At 40.4% G+C, this 23,884-nt stretch overlaps 3 protein-coding genes across 3 annotated transcripts in view; all 3 read left to right on the top strand.

Annotated features, from left to right (window-relative positions):
* The window catches only part of LOC115789953 (RILP-like protein 1), a 110,023-nt gene that overhangs the window by 53,622 nt on the left and 32,517 nt on the right, over nucleotides 1-23,884 (top strand). The window lies entirely within an intron of this gene.
* Nucleotides 1,030-10,771, top strand: LOC115790486 (uncharacterized). Its single transcript, XM_030744291.1, has 4 exons — nucleotides 1,030-2,301; nucleotides 7,234-7,278; nucleotides 7,906-7,944; nucleotides 10,493-10,771. The coding sequence occupies exons 1-4, from the start codon at nucleotides 1,030-1,032 to the stop codon at nucleotides 10,526-10,528; spliced, it is 1,392 nt and encodes a 463-aa protein (XP_030600151.1). The 3' UTR covers nucleotides 10,529-10,771.
* On the top strand, nucleotides 14,196-23,728 carry LOC115789950 (apoptosis-inducing factor 3-like). The gene is made up of 19 exons (XM_030743550.1): nucleotides 14,196-14,346; nucleotides 16,053-16,161; nucleotides 16,916-17,025; nucleotides 17,134-17,243; nucleotides 17,957-18,001; nucleotides 18,089-18,170; nucleotides 18,327-18,439; nucleotides 18,560-18,646; nucleotides 18,734-18,825; nucleotides 18,923-19,053; nucleotides 19,206-19,321; nucleotides 19,403-19,474; nucleotides 19,710-19,773; nucleotides 19,979-20,055; nucleotides 20,661-20,778; nucleotides 20,880-20,978; nucleotides 21,076-21,151; nucleotides 21,239-21,343; nucleotides 22,925-23,728. The coding sequence occupies exons 2-19, from the start codon at nucleotides 16,073-16,075 to the stop codon at nucleotides 22,953-22,955; spliced, it is 1,617 nt and encodes a 538-aa protein (XP_030599410.1). The 5' UTR covers nucleotides 14,196-14,346; nucleotides 16,053-16,072; the 3' UTR covers nucleotides 22,956-23,728.

A 23,884-nucleotide genomic window follows, 5' to 3' on the forward strand; every position in this document is an offset into this window, starting at 1 on the left:
CTTCAAGCAGGAAACAGTCGGGTGACAGTTTGAGCTCCACTGCGGTTTTCCGCGTTTTTACGGAGACTTTGGGACATATTCAGGCGCTGAGAGGACAGACCGGGACACCGAGAGGCGACACAGGATGGCGGATTCATCTGCGAACGGCTGCTGTGAGTGTCTGTTTGAGAGTCCGGAACAACCATAGATAGAAATACCACAAAAATGTCAGGATAACTGCGGGTACACGTCAGGATAAATGCAGGTAAATGTCAGGATAAACGCGGGTCAGTGTCTGAATACCCTGCTGGTGTCTCTGAAAGTCTTGAGGATGTGTTAAAGTGTCTCTGCACTTGACTGTGGAGATGAATCAGAGCTTCATGCATGAGTTTACTTGAAGGAGCTGACCTCAGAGCAGCTCAGTGTTCAAACGATCAGCCACAACTTTAAAACCACCACAGTTGAGTCACCTGTCCAGTGGCGGAGCCAGAGGGGTGGCAGGGGTGGCATAATATAATACTTATGAGATAGGCAAAGATTTGCCAGGAAAACTGTAATTTCCGACTGCCCGACGCAGTAGCAGCCTACGTGCTGCTCACTGACGCTGTTCATTGGTTAAGCTGACATGTGGTTCCTGCTTGTTAAGGTTTGTGCTCTGTAGTGTGTATATATATGCCTTTACTCCCAAAAGTCAGTTATGGGAAGTGATGTGTTAAACACATAGCCCAATGGGAAGTGGTGTTGTTCTGTGATGCAATGCGGAAATAAAGTGAAGCGAGCGCTGGCGGGAAGCTCTCTCTCTGCCCGCTCCGAGTTGGACTTCAGAGTGTGTGATCTGCTTATTCCTCCATCAAAGAAATGACATGTTAAGAGAGCGGATCTGAATACCGCTGCGCAGTCTCATCTGATAACAGGTTATGGGCCCAGTCCCGATACGAGACCCAGGCAAGAACGAGAATGAGCACCTGAAGTTAAGGGTAGGTACCGCCGAGAAAAGTCGCAACGTACTGCGTGCCCGGCGAAGATAAGTGCTAAAGCTAAAAGGACGCCATGAGCCGGAGGACCACAGAAGCGAGCAATCGCTGGTCACGGCTAGTTTTTGATGGAGATGCTGAGAAGTACGAATTATGGGAGACAAAGTTTTTAGGACACCTTCGACTGCAAGGCTTAAAGGAGGTTATTTTAAAGCCCGAAGAAGAATGGGAAGAGGAAGACGGAGATGACACAAAAAATGCGGACGCATACGCAGAGCTTATCCAGTTCCTCGATGATACCAGTCTATCGCTAGTAATGCGTGAAGCTGCCGACAACGGAAGAAAGGCTTTAAGGATTCTAAGAGACTTTTATGCCAGAAAGGGTAATCCCCGTGTTATCAGCCTATATACAGAACTGACTTCGCTACAGAAAGCTAACAGCGAGAGTGTGACAGACTATGTTTTGAGAGCGGAAGCCGCCATTACAGCATTAAGAAACGCTGAAGAAACTTTGAGTGATGGCCTGCTCATTGCTATGATTATGAAAGGACTACCGGAGTCATTCAAACCATTTATCATCCATGTCACACAAAACGAAACTTCAATGACATTCACTGACTTTAAATGTAAATTAAGGAGTTATGAGGACACTGAAAAAATGCGCGCGGTGGCGACGGAGGACAACGTCATGAAAGCGCGAGCACAGTCAGGCACGAAGTATGCACAGATAGATGTGGGTGAACAAAGAGCAGATGGCGCCGACTTAGTGTGCTTCAGATGCGGACAAAAGGGGCACAAAGCTAAAGCATGCCACCGCAAGAAATGGTGCAACTTCTGCAAAAGCACCACACACCGAGAGGAAATGTGCAGGAGAAAACAGCGACTGGATGAGGCGCGGAAAGCTACTGATGAAGAGGATGACAAGGAATATGCTTTTCGGCTGAGCGAAGAAAACCAGGAGGTATGGACGAGTGGTAAAGGTTTGATGGTGGACACGGGAGCGACCTCGCACATCATCACAGACCTTGGAAGATTTAAAAGATTTGACAGCAACTTTAAACCCGAGACACACTGCATTGAACTGGCTGACGGCACCCGATGCAAAGGAGTAGCGAAAAGAAGAGGAGAGGCAGAGGTGACTTTGATGGACAGCAGAGGGCGACATTGCAAGACGATCCTAAAACAGGCGCTGTACATCCCCTCTTATCCACAGGACATATTTTCTGTGAAAGCAGCTACTAACAATGGTGCAACAGTAACTTTCAAACAGGGAGAAGATGTTCTGAAACATCAAGATGGAACAAAGTTTCCCATCAAAGAGTACAATAGACTGTACTATCTACAAACTGTGAGTAATGAATGGGAAGATCAGTGTAAGGGTTCTTATGATATCCAAACATGGCACAAAATTTTGGGACATTGTAATTACGATGACATACAAAATTTACAGGATGTTGTTGAAGGAATGAACATTAAGGGTAACAGTGATAAACAGGTGAAGCAATGTGAAGTGTGTATTAAAGGAAAGTTCACTCAATGGAGAAACAGGGAACCAGACAAGAGAGCTAAAGCTGCATTAGAACTGGTTCACACAGATTTAGCTGGACCAATAGACCCAGAGTCTATTGAAAGTTACAGATTTGTGTTATCATTCACGGATGATTTTTCCAGTGCAGTTTTTGTGTACTTTCTAAAACATAAGAGTGACACTACGCAAGCAACAGAAAAGTTTATTGCAGACACAGCACCGTACGGCAAGATTAAGTGTATACGGTCTGATAATGGCACAGAGTTTACCGGAAAGTGTTATCGAGCACTATTGAACAAAAATGGCATCAAACATGAGACCTCAGCACCATACTCGCCGCACCAGAACGACACAGCCGAGCGAAATTGGCGCACACTGTTCGACATGGCAAGGTGCATGCTGATAGAGAGCGACTTACCTAAAACATTGTGGGTTTACGCGGTTCAGACAGCTGCCATAATAAGAAATAGATGTTTCAACAGACGTACAGGGCAAACCCCTTACCAAAAGGTGAGCGGTAAAAGACCAAATCTATCCAGAATGCAGAAGTTTGGTTCAGCCTGTTACGCTTACAAACAAGACAAGGGAAAACTAGACTCAAAATGTGAGGAGGGAATTTTTGTGGGATATGACAAAAATAGCCCAGCCTACCTAATCTATTTTCCACACAAAGGAAAAGTTCAAAAACACAGACTAGTGAAGTTTGTGTCCAAAAAGGTGGTAGAGCAACAGACACAAACTGATTTAATACCAGAAGATGAGTTTGACATACAAAACAGGTCCAGGAAAGAGACAGAAGAGCCTAAGACACCTGAACAAAATCAGGATCCCGTCTCCTTATTGGAGTCGAACAGCAAAACTGATACTATCAGTGACACTGAACCAGCCACAACAGGCTATCCCTCTAGGGCAGTGGTTCTCAAATAGTGGGGCGCGCCCCCTTTGGGGGGCGCGGTGCGATACCTGGGGGGGGCGCGTGTGACCCTGGGGAACAGGCTTTTTTTTGGGGGGCCGTACTAGTATAAAGTGTAATTGCGCATCCACTACAGTAGGCGGCAGTGGCGCTGTCATTGTTACTTCTGTCACGTTTGCGACAGTGCAACATTTTACGACTTACAAGACAACAGGTTTGCCTTGGTTAGCAGTGTTGAGTCAACAGAAAGCTCCGACTGCGTTCTGCCTATAGCCTCCGTTATTCAACATAACAACCCCCAACATGAAAAAGTTTTTAACAGGGATGAAAAGAAAAGCGGAGAGAGACAAAGATAATGAGACAAAAGAAAGTCACCCGAAAGCTAAGACGAGGAAATACGACGAAGCGTATTTAGCGCTTGGCTTCACTGTCACTACAGTTGGAGAAGAGGACAGACCGGTGTGTTTGCTGTGTCTAGTTGGTCAAACATGTTTACAGTTTAAACAAGGATTTATTTATTTTTAATTTCAGGCAATGATGCACTTAAAATCTTTTCTGTTGCAGACTTAAAACACGATTTAATTAAGTTATTCTTTGTAAGTTTGACCATATGTCTTTCTTTTTTTCTTTAATGTTAATAAGGATAAAATGTTATGCAGAGATGGATAGTCACAGTGGGGAGTGGGGGGCGCGAATAGTTTTCTTCTTGCTAGGGGGGGGCGTAACAGAAAATAATTGAGAAGCACTGCTCTAGGGTAAGGAAGAAACCAAGTTACCTGAATGAATATGTGATGGATGAGGAAATCAATGATCAGGTGTTAACAAATATTGATTATTGCTACAGACTTGTATGTGGTGTACCTTTAACATTTGAAGAAGCTGTACATTCTCAAAATTCCAAAGAATGGAGAAATGCAATGGATGAGGAAATGTTGTCGCTCAGAGAAAACAATACATTTACCCTAACAGCCCTTCCTGAAGGCAAGCAGGCAGTGGGGGGAAAATGGGTTTATGCAGTGAAAAAGAATGCCGACGGAACTGACAAATTCAAAGCTAGATATGTGGCAAAGGGGTTTTGTCAGAAAAAGGGAACTGATTATGAAGAAACCTTCTCTCCTACTGCCAATCTAACTAGTATTAGAGTCCTGATGCAGAAAACGGCACAGGAAAACCTTATCCTACACCAAATGGACGTCAAAACAGCGTATCTCCACGCACCAATAGATTGTGAAATATACCTGGAACAACCAGAAGGTTACAAAGAGGGATCAAATGGAAAAGAACAGTTGGTGTGTAAACTGAACAAATCATTATATGGTCTCAAACAGGCAGGTAGAAATTGGAACAACACTTTGCATAATTACCTGTGTGAAAACAATTTTGTACAAAATCCAGCAGATTATTGTGTGTACACCAAACAGACAGAACATGATAAAATCATTCTTGTAGTATGGGTAGATGATCTGATCATCGCTGCTACTAATAGAAAAGTACTAAATGATGTCAAAAAGGTTCTGACAGCAAGGTTTCAAATGAAGGATTTGGGAAAGCTGAGATATTTTCTCGGGATTGATTTCAAACAGAGTGAAAACTGTGTAAAAATGTCCCAAACAGGGTATGTAAAGAAAATACTCGAGAGATTTGATATGCAGGACTGCAAACCTAGAGTTACACCTTGTGAACAAAAACTGGACTATGATGATGAAACAGAAAGGACGAACAATGTCAAAAAATACAGAGAAGCTGTTGGCAGTCTTATTTACTTAACTACATGTACCAGACCGGACTTAAGCTTTGTGGTGAGTAAGCTGTCACAGTATTTTGCAGAACCTACAGAGCAACAATGGACTACTGTAAAACATGTGTTAAAGTATCTTAAAGGTACTTCTGGAAAGGAGTTGTGTTACAAAAAATGTGAAAATGAGAATCTCAGACTCCATGCATACAGTGATGCTGACTGGGCAGCTGATGTGAATGATCGCCACAGCACAACTGGTTATTGTGTTAGTCTGTCTGAAAAGGGACCACTGATTTCATGGAAGACTAAGAAGCAGCCCACGGTTGCATTATCCACATGTGAAGCAGAATATATGTTTTAAGCTGCTACCATTCAAGAGTGTCTATACTTGATGCAACTACTTAAAAGCATTGACTCTTATGAATATGCATCAACTATGCTTTATGAAGACAACCAGGGTACTATAGCATTAGCTAAAAATCCTGTAAAGAGACAGCGATGTAAACATGTCGACATAAAGTACCACTTTGTCAGATCAACAGTGAAGGAAGGAAAGGTCATCCTAAACTATTGCCCAACGGACCAGATGGTGGCAGACATAATGACCAAGCCTGTGACAACAGTTAAGTTAGCCAAGTTTAACAGTTTTGTTTTTGGAACCCAGTATTAAGAAGGTCATTTTGGTTATGAAGCAAATAACCTCAGAGCAAGTGGGGGTGTTAAGGTTTGTGCTCTGTAGTGTGTATGTATATGCCTTTACTCCCAAAAGTCAGTTATGGGAAGTGACGTGTTAAACACATAGCCCAATGGGACGTGGTGTTGTTCTGTGATGCAATGCGGAAATAAAGTGAAGCGAGCGCTGGCGGGAAGCTCTCTCTCTGCCCGCTCCGAGTTGGACTTCAGAGTGTGTGATCTGCTTATTCCTCCATCAAAGAAATGACATGTTAAGAGAGCGGATCTGAATACCGCTGCGCAGTCTCATCTGCTAACACTGCTTGATCCAAAACACACCCTCGGCTTTAGAGTACACCGTTGAGGAGTTTTGCAGGTACTTACAACATTTTACCGCTGTATTACCTTCCTAATGAGATGTGGCACTTGTCATACATTTCTAAAAAGAAAAAAAAAACGGTTGTAGACCGCTCCGTAGTGCCTCGTTTATTATTTAAATTAGCCATGCTAGCGCTGATAGATCGTGTTTTAGACAGATTCTTTTAACAAAGTCTAGTTCCGCCACTGCACCTGTCACAGGAAAGGTGATGGATGGCAGGCAGCTGAGTGTAAATATGTGATGAATAGAGACCTGTCCAGGTGTACCTGCCTCTCATCCTTGTGACACCTGGGCTAGGCTCCCCCTCCTGGGACCCTAAGGTTAGGACAAAAGATGTCAATGTGTAAGTTAAATCTCCTTCTAATAGGCAGCAGGTGAGTGGACTCTGAACTACAGCCAGGATGACAGATAGGGAGGAAAAACCTGCGGGTTTGTCGGCCAAGAGACTTTCGTTTGTTTCTTTTCACTTATTTGTCTCGCGTTTTAATTTAAGTCGCTGGTTCGGTTTCGTGGCCCACTGAAAACGAATGAATCGGGTTTAGGAACACGCCCTGTTATAGGATGAACCCTGCACTTGGAGAAAAGATGATCCGGAAATGACAGACCCCTCTTGTATGGGGTATACGGAAGCTTTAGGGCGCAAAAGGACCTGCACGGATATGAAACTTTAACAAAACGGAATTAAGAGACGCGCCAGGATAAGAGGAGGAGGAGGCATGGTCAGGTGAAAAAACCTAAACGTGCTAAACTAAGAAAAAAACGAAGTGACCCTTTAAATGAAGAAGGCGCAGGTTTATCAAGTGCAGCTCCATAACTCATAAGTCTGGATTCTTGTGTAATAACAGACCAATAAAATGTCCTGAGAGCTCTGGAGCTGATGCTCCTCTGCAGAAACGTGGGTCACTGAGCTTTACCTTCACTCTTCTTTAATGCTTGGGAACATTAAGCCTATGATGTCATTTTAATACTGCAGTTCTTAACTCTGTATGATACATTTAAATACATCACATTCCCATCGGCCTCTAACACCGTGTTTCCTCATTTTTGCAGAGACATTGGCTGGTGGACAGTCCTCTAAACCAGGTCCCAGTGACGGTGAGATTATCTTTCTGAATATGGGACATGTCAGATTTGCTCTTTTAGTTATTGAATGTCACATTAAACTTTATGCTTTGCCAAAATTACACAGTATGGGCTTCATGAAGAGGTCGTACAGCATTTCTGATTATTTCTCCCGAGTTCAGCCTCCTGCAGGTCATGAAAGTCAGATATGAATCCAGAAAGGCAGTTACCTTAAAGAATAAGAAACAAAGTCTGCTGATCATTTATATCACATGTATTTTATTAGAGTAGATCCAGTGACATGAAAAAGGATAGCGTGACCGGAGCATCCACATTGATGCGCTGTCTGAACCATTTTAGAGTCAGGTTTACTTGTTTTATCTTTATTTCATTTTGGACCGTCTGAGTCTGAGATCAGCCACGTCGGTGTGGCTCCAGCAGAGACAGATGTTAGTGATGTTAGTGCCGAAAAGAACCATCATATAGTTGGTGCATCAGCTGATCATTTCAAGTATTTTTTGTGGAAAATGGAAATAAATGAGGTGCCCAGTTTTAAAAACATGAGTAGCCTCAGAACCTGTGAACAGAAGGAATTTATGCTATCAGTGTTAAATTGAGTGTCATCGATATTAATTATCTACTTTTTCCTCTCTGTTTCAGCCTCAGGTGGAGCAGCTGGTGGATGTAAAATGGCAGACGGTAGGTGTACTGGAAGCAGGAAGTTGTCTCCCTGTAACTGATCCTGAATCAGCCTGTAACTTAGCATGTGATCCAGAGCAATGAAGGATGAAGTACAAGGACACGTACTGCCTACCATCAACTCTAAGGCTCACTAATAGAGTTTCCATCGTTTGTGAATACAGATAATAGGAGAGCTCTCATTATGATAACCGTCATCCGCTCTGCTTCATATTTACTGTAAAAACCTGACTGTATAGAAAATATGGACGTATCCACCATGGGCTTTTTGGCTGCTGCCATCTTGATATTTCTTTGCAGCCAGTAACCATATTTGGAGGGTGGAGTATAATTTTATCAGTGATTAGCAAGCTAGTATTACAGAGAGTGCACCTATACAGTCTTTGGGTGGATCACACAGAGGCAGTTTTTTTTTTTTTTTTTTGTTAACAGTAGAGGGTGACAGGAAATTGGGAAGAGAGATACGGGAGAGGTCACACGGGAAATGGCGACAGGCCAGGACTCAAACCTGCGCCGCTCACACCGCTATGCAGCATATGAATGTGGTCGATCCGCTCAACTTCTGAGCCACCCCAGCGCCCGAGACAAACACAGTTACATTAAAACAATCATAATTCAAACTGGAGCAAAGACTTATTAGATGCAAACCCTATTATCTGTCAGATAATTGTACTGAAAATGCCCCATAATGCAGTTCAGAGTCCAGGTCAGCGATTCTCACTTGCTGAGCTGAAGCCAAGCAGACAGTCAGCAGCTAGCCAGTCAGTAATACAAACTTTCAGCTGTAATCACATTAAAAGGGGTGACTTATACAAAAAAAGCCTCTGTGCAGTTGTTATGAAGGAAATTAGCTACAGAGACATAAATGTGTTCACTCGTTCCATAAAACTGGATCTCCAAACATGGAAGCAGCAGCCTGAAGCATTAGCATTAGCTTTTAGCGGTTCAGCCTGGACTTTATCTATCCAGAGGAGGAAAGTACACACATTTGTACTGTACAAGTACAGATACTTGTGTGAAAAAAAAAAATACTCTTTGGAGGACATTTCAATCAGCATTTTATTTGTTTACTAAAATCATATTAATACAAGGAAATAAAAACTTTATTTAAACTTAAATTCTAACAAATGTAGCTTGAACTTCAGTTATGTAGAACATGAATAAAATCTAGCTCTGTCTGCTGCTGCCTGTAATGTAGCTGGATGAGTCCAGTCAGGGGTCAAAGTGGGATTTGGCAGGTGTGGGAACCCTAAGATTGTTTGTGGTGGTACAGCGTAGGGATAAGAATCACTCACAAATAAGTCATAATCATTTCTATTGTGAGCACAAGTGGCTTTGGTGATCAGCTGATCAGCTCTTTGTGGATTTAGCCAGCTGAACTCAACAAGGCATAAACTGATGTCACAGCCATCCATCATGGCTGATTTCCAACCCCAGAGTAGAATTCAGTGAGTGAATGTAATCAGCATCATCACCTCAAATTTAACTGGATCTAAGCTGACACTGACCACGAGCAGCAGTCTGTTCTAAAATCGTGTATCACTGTGAACTTCACCACAGTGCTGCAAACTACCGATGCAGCCTGCATGAAATTGCCGAGCATGTTCATGCAGACTCTGAACAGCTCAAAGTTTCATTCAAGTTCATTAAACTTCAGTTTGTTGTGCTGAACATTTCAACATGAAAAACTTTCAGCAACATATCGTATATAGATCCAAAATGGACGAGGACAAGTAAGCTTTTAAACATTACTCAGCAGTCCTCAGCTTTAAACACCTTCGTCTCTCCTGAGATGTCTTTCTCCATCTCTGAGGGAATTTTTGTCTTTCTGGGAAATGAAGCAACTCGCAGACACACTGTGTGACAAACTGCACACAAACGGTTTGTGTGTTTGCTGATAGAAATGTTGCATTTGAAACTGCCTCGCACTTTAAACCCATTACTCCCTTTGTGCTCGCTCCTCTGCTGCAGCACTAGCTGGATGCTGAAGTACCACCTACCACAACTTGTGGGCGCCAAAACCCCCTTGAGAACAGTACGATAACTGAAGCATCTCTTCGTGTGTGCGCTGAGCACCGGTGATGGATGCACCAACAGGATTGTCTTCTGTGTGTTACCGTTGGTTCGATGTTTGAAGGCGTGCAGTGACAGGAAATAATAACTAAGGTCATGAACCTGTTTGGAAAAAGTTAGAGTTAGAAAACAGAGATCGTGTTAAAATGTAGGGAGTAAAAGTTTTCAGGAAAAGAAATACTTGAGGACAGATATGTGAAAATTCTACTAAAAGTACATTAATGAAGTATTTGTTCTACTACTTTGTTCTCATATCTAATGATTAGGAGGTACATAAAAGTGGCAGCATGTGGGCGCCTGGGTGGCTTAGTGGTGAAGCCGGCGACCACATACATATGCTGCATTGCGGTGCGGGCGGCACAAGTTTGCGTCCCGGCAAACTTTCAGGCATTTTGTTATGAAATCGTAGTGAATGAAAGCTTCGTATCATCACCTGTCCTGATCTGTCTTTGTCGTTTCTGTCCTTTCTCTTCAGGAAAGCATTTTGTGGACAAACACAGACTCGACCTGATCCGGAGAGTGAGCAACATCTCCCCCATTCTGGATGAGCTCTATGACAATGGAGTGGTCGACCAAGAAGTTTACGACCGGATCAGAGCTCTGCCGACCTTTCAGGACAAGATGAGGGAGATCTACAGGTGTTCCATGAATGCTGAGAAAGCCAAAGACATCTTCTATAAAAGCCTTTCAGCAAATGAGAAGTTTCTCATCGAAGAGCTTCTTACAAAGAAGTAAATCTGTAAAAAAAAAAAAAGAAAAAAGAAATTTAGACCAAATTTATATAATCTACCTGAACATATTTACTTTAAAACAGTGGAGATGTCTTTTCTATGTGGGGGTTTATAAAATCTTTCCTGTTATATACTTAAATTTGGGGGCGTTGTTATGACTTTGCTCCCCCAAGAGCCTCCTCTAACTGAGCTGTTTCATAGGAAACACTTTGGACGTTTGAACATTTTTATTAGAAATTGAAATCTGTATAATGAATTCATGATGTCACTGACATGTTTTTATCCAGCAGCCATCTGAAAATTCTGGAGTCTGTTTTTAAATTTATCTTCTGTAACGTAAAACAGGAAGAAAAGATTTGTTATCCTTAATAGTAAATTTTTTCCTTGTCCTAAGAATTAGTTTTGTTTTGTAATTTGATCATGAAATAAAATGTTTCTTATTTTCAGGGTTATTTTTATTCTCATTTGGTCATTTTGACCAAAAAATTAATAAAATAAGAATTTACACTATGTGGGAGGCAGAAAATCAGAATATTCATTCAGAAAGGAAACATCCATAATGGTAAAAACAATGCGTACAATGTAACCATTTTAATAACATTTGTAAAAAGGTGAAGTCATAATCCTACTTACTTGCTTAATACTATAGACCAGGGATCCTCAAATCCAAGCCTCGAGGTCCGGTGTCCTGCAGGTTTCCCTCATCCAACACACCTGAGTCAAATATAGAAGTCATTAGCAGGACTCTGGAGAACTTGACTGTATACTGAGGAGGTAATTCGGCCATTTGAATCAGGTGTGCTGGATCAGGCACACATCTAAAACCTGCAGGACACTGGACCTCGAGGCCTGGATTTGAGGATCCCTGCTATAGACCCGTTTACTGTTTGTAAACAATGATGACTAGGTAGCGATGCACGCGCATTTTGGAAACGGAAGTACGGTGGAGTTCAATAGCGTTTCAATGTACAAGAAGGGATTATCAACGAAAGATCGTGAAAACTACCTGCAAAAATTAATTTTGACCACCAGCAACCGACTCCGAACCCTGTGGTACGTTAGCAAGTGCCCCAGTATCCGTGGGCGGATATATATATACACGTGTATTTGGTGGAGAAACCCAGCGTACACACCGGAGAGAAGTTGCTGAAGTAGAAGTCACTGGATGCTTACAGTTATGTTGTTTGCGGCCGTGTACCGAACACCAAGTAGTATGACACAGACTCAGAGTTTTGTGTCTTGAAGGCAGAAGTTCTTCCAAGTCAAAGACAAGGAAACAGGAGCGCTGTGTATGAGGCTCGGGTCATTGTAAACAAGTCAGAGAACTACGTCCTCACAGCGGATTGTACCTGCATGGCAGCGTGAGTACTTCGTCACATTGCTTTTCTAGCTTACTAAGAGCTTTCAAGCTGCAGATATTGAGTTACAGTGAAAAAATATATATAATGTTCCAGTCAAGTCTGGACACACTCAATCATTCATATGTGAGTCTGCATTGACTGCATTTTGTAATCTATAGTGCCATTGAATATTAATTTAAAAATCAGGACTCTGAGTCAGTGATGCCTCACTTGTAAATAGCCAGCTACACTACAGTTTAAAAGCCAAGTAGCCTACCAGCTAATGATGTTTACTTTAGATACCTGACAACCCGGTATAAACACCGTAAGATAAATAACTTTACCTGATATAAAATGGGCGCTTCAAACGTGAGCATTTCTGATCGTGTCCTCAGTTCAATTTTTATCAATACATTTAATGGCTTGCAACCACAGACGCCTCAGTTTTCTCTTAAACAGCCGTGATCCTGTGGGATTCAGTACAACTTCAGTCCACTGTTGGTAGAGTAGAAATTCTGACAGCCAAACACGCAACAGCAGACATTTTGATGCTGATATCACTTTTAAATCACGTTTAAACGCTGCGCAGTCTCCTTGTTCTTATTGATTGGAATGGAGTAGCAGTTCACTTCTGTTGCCAAAATGCGCGCATCCTTTGATGACGTAGGCTGCAAATGGGTCTATAAAGGTCAGCTAAAGTACTTGAAACAAATGCTTATTATTCAGAATCATATAAATGATGTCATTGGTCATAATCGTGTGCATTAGGTTAATGTTGCAGCTGCAGTTTTTTTTTTTATTTTTTATTTATTTAACCTTTATTTATAGGTAATCCCATTGAGACTATGTCTCATTTGCAAGAGAGACCTGTTTCCAAAACATACTAAATTTACAACAATAAAATAATACAATAAATAGTAAATAAAATGCAGCCTACGTGCTGCTCACTGACGCTGTTCATTGGTTAAGCTGACATGTGGTTCCTGCTTGATCCAAAACACACCCGCGGCTTTAGAGTACACCGTTGAGGAGTTTTGCAGGTATTTACAACATTTTACCGCTGTATTACCTTCCTAATGAGAGGTGGCACTTGTCATACATTTCTAAAAAGAAAAAAAAAAACGGTTGTAGACCGCTCCGTAGTGCCTCGTTTATTATTTAAATTAGCCATGCTAGCGCTGATAGATCGTGTTTTAGACAGATTCTTTTAACATATGTTTTAGTGTACATGCTGCCCTGTAATATTTTATTCATTTAGCAAAGCTGTATCTCCCAGCTCTTGCTTGAAATGTGTGTGGTAAGTATATGTGAAAAACCATTGTTGTTAAGTTTTATGACTGAAATGTAAGTAGGCTATGTCATATGAAAGCTTTGAATTATAACCTAACTAGTTATATTAATTAATTTAATTAATCTGTTTTTAATTTAGTATTATTTTAGTTAGCTACAGAAAACTAAAAACTATAGTTTAAATAATAGTTAAAATAGTGTTGTCTCTGCCAAACAGTCATGGAGTCTAAATACCAGGCTGTCTTATTTTGTGTAGAGCCCGAATGAAGAGAAAAAGGAATATCTCCCATTGCTTCTTAAAGTCACCTCAGACCTGTGTGGAGTTTGCATGTTCTTTCTGGATACTTTGACTTCCTCCAACAGTCCAAAGACATGCAGTAGTTTAGGTTAACTGGTGATTCTAAACTGATTGTAAGTTTAGGTACTCAGTGTACCCCACCTCTCACCCTATGACTGCTGGGACAGGACTGGAGTAGAATTAATTTACTTAATGTTTTTTCACACTTTGCAAAACAGTTACTAAATAGAAAATTGTTTTGTAACTAATAGATCGATACTTTATTGATCCGAAGGACCACCAGTTTTCAGGCTGCATATGAGCCTGAAAACCACACAAAGTATCCTACAGACTGCTCGTTAATAAATGCGCTATCCCACAGACATCCCGGTTATCCTCCTGCCCCCTTTTCTCCTATACTAATCTACCTTTTGTTAGTCAGGTGCTTCGTTAATCATCGCTAATCTCGTTGTTCATAGCATAACTGAATAGTCTGCGCCTCCCACGGGCTGTATATACATACTGTCCTGAATTGTTCCTCCTTGGTTACGGTTGGCAGAGGGAGGAGCTCGCGGGACCGGGTGGCTGTCACGCGGGGTGCTCGCCTGGCAATCTGTTGCAAAACAGCTCCGCTGAGGACGAGCGTGAAGCGAGTTTCTCTCCTCCCCTTCCGTCCGGTGCAAGAAAACAGGTGAGTGCAGCCTCACAGAGTGCCGTGTTTCTTTGTTTAAATTCATCAAATGTATTTAATATACACGTGTAAAATATTTTATAGTTTCTGGACGCAGAGATTTCGATATCGTTTTAAGCTAGATGTAAATGACAGTCTTTAGCAGGGGTGTCAAACATAAGGCCCGGGGGCCAGAATCAAACGGCAAAGACTCCATACATACAAACGTACAGACTCCAGTCTGTATGTTTATGTATGTGTGTATATGTTTGTTTGTTTGTTTTTTTGGTTTATTTTTTATTTTTTATGTCTAATATCCTTGTTTATATTGGCAAATAGGCTGTAGTCAACAGGATACACAAAGGGGTTTATTTATTGTACCTACTCTATACTATTTATATCCAATCTAATCCTTTTAGCCACTTAAATTTTCTATATAGAGTTGTTATATTTGTTGCAATTTCTGCTGTCCTTTTGAACATATTGCTCTTAAAAAAAGATTTTTTTTAAAATTTTTTTTAATCTTAATTTTTTTTTTTTTTTTTTTTTTTTTAACCTGGTTAAATAAAGCCCCCGCGACCCTGAACAGGATCAGCGGAAGTGAATGGATGGATGAATGGATGGATGGGTTAAATAAAGCATATATAAAAGCCACTTAAAAACTGATAGCAGCGTCTATAGAAATGTTCTTTCTGGCTCTGAATATCTTTATTATTCATGAGACATGTTTGATATAGGTGAAAAAAGCACACACATTACACAACAACTCAACAAGATTGTGTATTTTTTTTCTTTTTCAGGTGTTTTTGTATGTATGTATGTATTTTTTTAACAGCTGCAGTAGTTTGTGAACCATTGTATTGCTTTTCTCTTATTTTCTCCTTCATTTCCTTTGTTCTTTCTTGTTCTTTTTCCCCCGTCTGTCAGCCCTGGCAATATCATATTACACATGCACTTGTGTAAATAATTGAAATGAATGATTAAAGAAAAAACTAACAAGAGGAGCCTAAAGAGAATTTATAGAACTCATCTTGGAAAAGCAAATGTGTTTTTTAATTGTTTCCACATTTAAAAAAAAAAAAAAAAAAGGGGGATATTTTCTTTGAATTAGAAAAACTTTGCTTTGTAATTACAAGACAGCAATGAGCTATCAGATCTTTTTCTGTAATTTTACACATTAATTTCAATCTAAACTCAGAGTCATGCTGGCAGATTTCTTTATCATGTAGATAGGAAAACAGATGTACTGTTTAGCTTGCACTTCTTTTTTTTTTTTTTTTTTTTTTTTTTTATATTCATGGATCGAATAAACAGATAAAGTCTTTACTCTGACAGAAAGGGATGTTTCACTGGTCTGGCTCACTTAAGATCAAAGTGTGCTTATGTGGCCCACAATGTCAAAATGTGATTGACATCCAATAGGCTACAGGTCAGTGCAAAGAATTTAGGAACTAGGAAGCATAATTACAACAATCAAGTTCCACAGGCACTAAATCCATCAAATCATTTCCATCTTTAAATTTTTATCTATAGTTATTCTGGTCATGTGGCTAACATAAAGAATTAAAAAGCAAAATAGGCTACATGTTGCTCTGATAAACCCAATGAAACATTTTAGTACCCGCATGTTTGTTTTCTACAAAGCTGCCCTACAACCAACTTTGCCCTACACATGGATTATGCATAAATCTGCCTAGTCATTCTAACACGAAACATGTTTGCTTAAGGTGGCTAACATAGAGCAGGAATGAATCAGTGCCAGGAAACCGGTCAAACCGAGGACCAGGAGGAGGTGACAGAACTGGTGTGTCAGGAGGCTGATCTCAAAGATGGGCAGTAAGTCACAGTGCAAATCAGAACATCTTTTTGGAACAATTCAAATGCAAATTCACTATAGAGAGATCAGAGAATCAATGGTCTTATACATTTGTCAGTCAGCACAGCAAACAGTCAAAGACAGAAGAGCAAAAGATAAATGCTTAAGACAGGGAAAAGTCTTCAGAGGTTTTAGGTGGAAAAAAAAAATCCAACAACATGCAAAAGGATTACACAACAACAGGCCAGCCAACAATATTCATTTTTACACAAGAATGCTTGATTGATAGATACTGGGAGAATCAGGTCTGTCAGACAGTCTCTCTAAGTTGTGATGAAGGTTGTTGAAAGAATATATTGATCTTTTCCTAAAGCAAACCAAATAGCTTGGCCAAACTGCAGCTGAAAACCGAAATAGTTTAAATGGAAAAGAAAGCTCTCTGGCAAAAAGTCCTGAAGCCAAACTTTTCCTGCTATTCCTAAATGATGTGCAGGTTTACCCAGCATACTGGCATGGTAATGATGTGGTCCAGAACTTGGCAAGGGAAACAGACATATATGATATTTAAAAGCCATTGGGGAAGAGCACAAAGGCAGAAAGTTTAAAAAGAAAAAAAGGCACATTGAAACAATATCAAAATAAAGTAGGAAATTAGTAAAAAAAAAAAAAGTACAGGAGGAAGGACAGACTACTACTACTACTACTGTTTAAAGCTTTGTGACTTCTGTGGTTTCTGTACTGATTTCTTCTTTTGTCCCTTTTGTGTTCATAAAGAATGAAAGAAGTAACTGTGGGGGAACAGAAAGTGCTGTTAGTTCGCACCCAGGGTCAATACAGCGCTGTTGGATCCAAGTGCTCTCATTACAGTGCACCTCTGATTAAAGGTAAAGCCTTCAGTTACTTCCAGGTTATTTATCTCTCACTTTTCATACACATATCATATATTTCCATCAGATTAGCTCATTATTATTGCATGTCCTCTGTTAATCCAGGGGTAGTGGTTGGTACCAGAGTGAGATGCCCTTTTCACGGTGCTTGCTTCAATGTCAGAACTGGAGATATTGAGGATTATCCAGGACTGGACAGTCTACCCTGTTATAAGGTGAAACAACACTTAATAGAAATCACCCCTTTAACACAAGTGAATCCAGGATCATTTTCTTTGTCATGATGTTAGGTTTCTGCTTTGTGCCACACCTGTATTCAGGTTGTCTCCTCAGTGCATATACATACCTCCTGCCTAGCACTCCCCCTTTACCAGATAGAGGGGTTTTGCTGGTGGGCTTGTGTTCTTTATTACTCAGGTTTGGGGGTGTTTTTGGATTTTGCTTTTTGCCTGCCCCTTGCTGGAAATTTTTGCTTTTGTTGATGATTTCTGCACACATTTACACAGACCTGAGTTAAAGATTGGACTTGACCTCCCTTCTCTGGTGTTGTTGGCCAAAACTATTGCACCATTGACATTCTGGTTTAGTTTAATGTAAATTTATGAACACTAAAGTTAGATTAGCTGGATTGATTAAGGGCTCAGACCTTTGTAGCAGTGCATATTAGAACTTATGGATAACATTTAGACCTCCTCAGGAGGTAGGCTCGCTCTCATAAACTGCATTTATGCTTCAAAGCTACTCACAGGGAGTATTTGATCAAAAAAAACTGCAAGAATAAGGTATTAAAAGGGCTTTTCTTCCTAAACCTGTACATGTTTAGTTCTGTTATTATAGTTTCTGGCTCTTAAAAACATTTCCTTTTTTCTTTTTAAAAAGGGCGCCGAAAACATTATTGTGTTCACCTAAATCTGGTTTCATTTAACAGACCAAGGTTGAAGATGGCAACGTGTATGTTTCCATCAGCAAAAAAGTAAGAAACATCAAATAAAAAGACAATTAAAATGAACCAAAGTGCACTTTTATTTTGTATATTAAATATGATGTGTGTTTGTCACAGTTTCTGAAGGAGACCAAACGGGTGAAAGAGATGTGCAGTGTGGCACCAGACATCAAACATACCATTCTGCTAATAGGGGGGGGTGAGAACTTTGTAGTAAATATGAGATGGCTTCATCTGTCTGTTTTAAACGACAGCAGGTTTAAGGCTTTGCAACTTTTTGTACAGAGTTTAAAGTATTCAGGCAAAGATGAGGTATGAAAAATCACACCCCTGAACATAGATACTGTGACTTCAGGACCTGCCTCTCTGGTCTGCGCTGAGATACTTCGGCAAAACTGCTACCAGGGTCGCATCGTCATCATAACCAAGGACTCCCTGCCTCCATTTGACAAACCCAAGCTGAGTAAGGTAAGAACCAGGATAGAAAGGTAGGTGCGACATGTATTTGTATCCAGCTGATGGTTTTCCTGCCTTTTGAATGAGTGTTTTTCTCTCAGTGTTTTCAGTGAGTGGCATTCCTTCTTTCAGGCTTTGAATGTGGACAGCATCAGCATCCTTCTCCGTTCAGATGACTTCTATCAACAATACGGGATAGAGGTTTGGACGCAGAAGGAGGTGAGAATGTATTTTTGATGTACACAAACCGATCCTTACTGGGGGAACGGTAAAATCTGCAAGGCTTAAGTGTGCGTTGTTTTGCAGGTGGTGTCGGTAAACCCTGCCAACAAGGAAGTGAAGATGAGTGACGGCACTCTGCAGCGTTACGACCAGCTCCTCATTTCAACAGGTTGCAGGTGAGACTGTCTCTACTGAGCAAAAGCCAGCTTATAGTTTTTGTTAATGTAAGGATTTACCGTACCTGACATAGTGGTCCTATTTCTTTGTTCACAGAGCACGGCCACTCACCTGTCCTGGTTCAGACCTGAAAGGAGTAAAGTTACTGGAGACTTACAAAGATGCCAAAGAACTTCACGGCTCCTGTCTCGGCCAGAAAGTAGTTGTTACCGGAGCATCCTTCATAGGTTATCAAATACGCTTTTTCTTCATGTTGGAGAATAAGACGCATTTAACCTTTTTCCCCATCAGGTTGATGTGATGCTCTTCATTCAGATATTTGACAGTTAGACCAGACTAAATGTGCACATCACTGATAGGTTTTTCATTTGCATATTAGGTATGGAGGTGGCATCCTACTTTTCAGACAAAGCTGCCAGTGTGGCTGTAGTTGGCACTACTCGATACCCGTATGAGCGCGCTCTGGGACCAGAGATCGGCCAGCTGAGTATGCAAGTGAGCCACTATGATGACAGTTTTCACTGATGTGCGTTGTGATTTTTAGACAAAGTAAATAAAACAGTGTTTCATTTTCAGATGTTGGAAGAAAAAAATGTGAAGTTCCACATGAGCGATCAAGTCGCGGAGATCAGAGGAGAGAATGGGAAGGTATCTCTGCTTTTCATTAAATTTGATGGCAGATGTTTTGGTTAATGATTGTAGAATAGGAACAGATGTTACTCATGGCATTAGTGGCAATGAACAAACTTCAACCCTGAAGCCATAGCTGCCAGATAAAATGCAGCCATAATTAGTCATAATATCTGTCATAATATCTCCGGTAAAATAAACCCATTGTCACTGAAATCTAATAAAACTGATTTTTTTTTTTTTTCTTTTTCAGGTGAAGGAGGTGGTGTTGAAAAGTGGTGCAGTCCTGGAAGCTGATGTTGTGATTGCTGGAATTGGTAGTTACTATTGTACTTCAGGGTGTTTTTAATGTACACAAACTGAAATGCAAATCAAGTTTGGGAGTGTTTGAGTGTGTGGTCATTTGTATATGTGGGCAGTTGCTGTTTGTTTGCCAACACTGTGTTGAGTGATGATTGTTTTAAGTCAATCAGAAATTTCCTGTACTGTTCCACTAATATCATAGTCAAATATGCTTTTCAGGTGTAATCCCCAATTCAGACTTATTGGCAGGAAGCGGGGTGGAAGTGGATTCAAGGAAAGCTGTGATTGTTGACAAGGTAAAACAGTCAATAGAGGGCATGGATAAACTCTGACATTGATATGGCTGATGAAGCACAAAACATGGCTTTGCAGCTGAGATGGTGGATACAGTAGATTTAAACTGCTTATTTTTTTTTTTTATATAGAATTTATATATTTGTGGTCAAACATAATTACTTAGAGGACCACAATAGAGGAAGGAGAGGTGTCTAAGTTCCTTTAAGTTTTCCTGTAAGCCATCTTCAATATCAGGACCTCCTTCCCCTATGTGGAGAGCAGCCATCATCCGTGCACAATTTTTACATTATCTGAATTCATTAACTATGTTCTGACTGCTAACCCTCAGAGAGGTAGCAAAAACTTCATGAATGGCCAGTCAGGTTCATTTTTAAAAAGAATAAATGCTCCGACAATCTCAGCAACACCAAAAGGCCTGAAGGGCCATAGAAGACAACTAAAGTGGGCGATCATAGTATTATATTCTTGGTTAATTACAACGGATTCACAGCATCTCACCAAGTTAGCAACACTCTCGGGGAGGTAGGATTGTCATTGTCAAAGTTAACAATCAAGCGATGCCTGTTGAGATTCTTTCTGTAGCCTTTTTCGTCTATTCAAACAGTTCATGAGGACCAACATACCAGATGTTTTTGCTGCTGGAGATGTTACCTCCTTCCCTCTGACCATTCGAGGCGATCAGATGGTCAACATTGCTCACTGGCAAATGTCACAGGCTCACGGTAAGAGGCTGAAGAATATGCTTTTTCAGTCGGTCAAGAACACATTATGGGTGAAGACGATTTAACACCTAGTTAAACATTGTCACTGTCTTTTGTACCAGGAAAAGTGGCAGCACTAAACATGCTGAAGAAATCGACAAAAATAGAGTCTGTTCCTTTCTTCTGGACTGTTTTGCTTGGGAAGAGTTTCCGATACACTGGTGGCGTATCCACTGATAAATGTCACGGTTAAATTCTAAATATTTTTAGCCCAGGCTGCATTAAATCCATGTTCCTCCTTTCATTTCCTCTTTCTAGGCTATGGGGAAGGCTACACAGAAATTATATTCAAAGGCAAAGTAGAAGAGAGGAAATTTCTGGCTTTCTATATAAAGTGAGTGCAGAGTAAGCCCTGATGCACCTGAACATAAACTCCTGCTAGGTGTGTAAAATTTCTGTCATTGCCCTTTTTTTTTTACAGGGATGATGTGGTGGTAGCTGCAGCCAGCCTGATGTTCGATCCTGCTGTTTCTCATATTGCAGAACTGATGGCTAATGGCCAAATCTTAACAAAAGCACAGGCTCAGTGAGTGATATCCTGCATTTATACAAATTGGACTATATAAAATATATTGGTTAGGTCATCTTATTGTTTATTACTGATGGTTTGATAGAGAACACATATCCATGATTAACTAACCTGTATTAATATTTTTTATGCTTTATTAATGCTGATTGGCTTTTTAAGTGTGCCATGACAGCAACAGCATAAGTCACTGGGAACAAAAAAAAAAATGGAACAGAAAAAGCACAGACAGTGGGTGAGTTGGTAAACTTGTACTGTAGCTTTTTTTCTGTGGTTTGGTTCCTTTTCACACAGAGAAAACTCAACAAACCAAAACGCTTCGCTACAAACCACGTGAGAGCGTTCTGTCCACTTATTGGACAGATGTGTCTGGGTTGAGATAACACAAGTAAATACAGGAAGGGGGTGTTGAGTTCTGGAGTAGTGCATAAAATGGATAATTTAGTCCTAACATATATTTATCTGGGCAATATTTCAGCCAAAACTGTGCTCTGGATGTCTGTTGCATACATGGATATAGGAAGGAAACTTGCAGTGTACACCTTGTATTTGGGAGAACTGATGTTGGATCTTATTCTCATCATAAATTAACCCCTTTGGACTTAATTTGGAACCAGACTGAGACAATCTACTCCACAGGGTCTCGGTGTGGTTGTCTTGATCCACGCATTGATTACCTTGTTAAAATCCGCACAAACCAGCTACACCAATGAACAAGAGACAATTTAAACAGGCTAAACAGTGCAGGTGTGAAACCCCATTTATTTATTTTTTAACTGAAACAGCACAAGAGAGAAGCAGATCTGAGAAACCACAAACACTGCATGCTTATAAAATAGCCACACTAGTTACTTAAAGTGTATCCTTCTTTATTACCTAGATAATAAAAGCAACATTACCACCAATAGGTTATGTTTTCAGTAGCTTTTATCTGTCTGTCCCAGAAAATCTGGGGTGTGCGAGGTATGTGCTCTGCTGAGTTCCCTTCTAGCTGTCAATAAATGGGACAATTTTGTCCCGTTTAGAGTAAAATAAACTGCATGCCATAATAGGCATGACCTAATACTAGTGATTTAACCCCATAAAGTCATCAGATCATAAATCAAGTGAGAATAGACTTGTGTATGATCTCTTTTTGGAACGACATGCACTGCCCCCTGCTGGTCATTAGAATGTATGCAGCTTGAAAACACTGTCCCTTTTCAGACCTGGAAGTTACAGCCTCTATTATCTTTCATTTAACATGCGTCATGGTGAAGTCCTGTTGTAGTTCTGTTTTGCTTTTCACTAAATTCTCAGAGGAACATCTGGTTCTCGAGCTGCTAAATGCTTCATTATGTTTGCAGGAAGTGCGTAGTGTATTATTGGAGTTTTTATGCTGAAGCAACCTGCAATCCAAATTGGTAACGAATATTGTTTTATAGCAGCTTTAAATATTACTGTATACTACCAAAAAAAAAAATAGACAGATTGAAAACTGTTGCAGTTGGTTCATGTTCTAAAAATCATAACCCACATCACTAAGTCATAACCTGGATACTGTTCATTAATGTTGGTTTTCTCCTCTCCTTTTCTGTTCAGAGCTGAAGACCTGAGCTGGCTCCAGATGTAACCAGGATTAACACCTCTCAGCGAGTGTCACCTCTTGCCTTGTTTTTCTCTCCTTTGTGACATGATGCCAGTTTGCTCCACTTCCTGCCTCAGGCTGCCTGGAAACCAATCAGCCTCTCTTATCTCTCTTTATTCGAAAGCACTGTTACTATAGTAGCAATTCAATAAAGCTTTATTGAATTAGCTTTTTCTGAACACTGATCTCTCTGTAATGAGCATATCTGAGTTTTTTTTTTTTTTTTATTAAATGTTTTCCTGCTGCTGTACTAAAAGTGTGATGCCCTAAGTGGGTATAGTATGGAGTTAAGGTTAGCTATGGAACATTAAACATACACTCAGTGGACACTTTATTATTAGGTACACCTTGCTTGTACCTGATTGACCTCCTTTTGCCTTCAGAAATGCCCTAATTCTTCATGGCACAGATTTAACAAATGGCTGGAAACATTCCTCAGAGATTTTGACCCATATTAACATGAAAGCATCACACAGTTGCTGCAGATTTGTCAGCTGCAGATCCATGATCTAAATCTCCTGGTCCACCACATCCCAAAGGTGCTCAATCAAATTGAGATCTGGTGACTGTGGAAGTACTGAAACTGAATATTTGATTTAGTGAGCAGTTGAACAGGTGTGCCTAACAATGTGACCACTGATTGCTTAAATGCTTTTATGAGCTGGAAATGTTAAGACTCCATAAACTCTGTAATGCAAGAAGTTAAAAAAAACATGTTTTTTTTACACTTCTGCTTCATGCACAATGTAATGCCTTAATACCTTATATAACAGATTTGTGGCTTATTTAATCTTTGATATACTGCACAATTCTGTATTTAATGTTGTCTTCAGTGTCTGGTTCTGACATTTAAAATGGGGAATAAACTGTTTTGAATCTTTAAACATCTTTTAGTTAAAATAATCCAGCTCCTT

This window comes from Archocentrus centrarchus, chromosome 13, assembly GCF_007364275.1.
Source record: "Archocentrus centrarchus isolate MPI-CPG fArcCen1 chromosome 13, fArcCen1, whole genome shotgun sequence".
Taxonomy (NCBI): domain Eukaryota; kingdom Metazoa; phylum Chordata; class Actinopteri; order Cichliformes; family Cichlidae; genus Archocentrus; species Archocentrus centrarchus.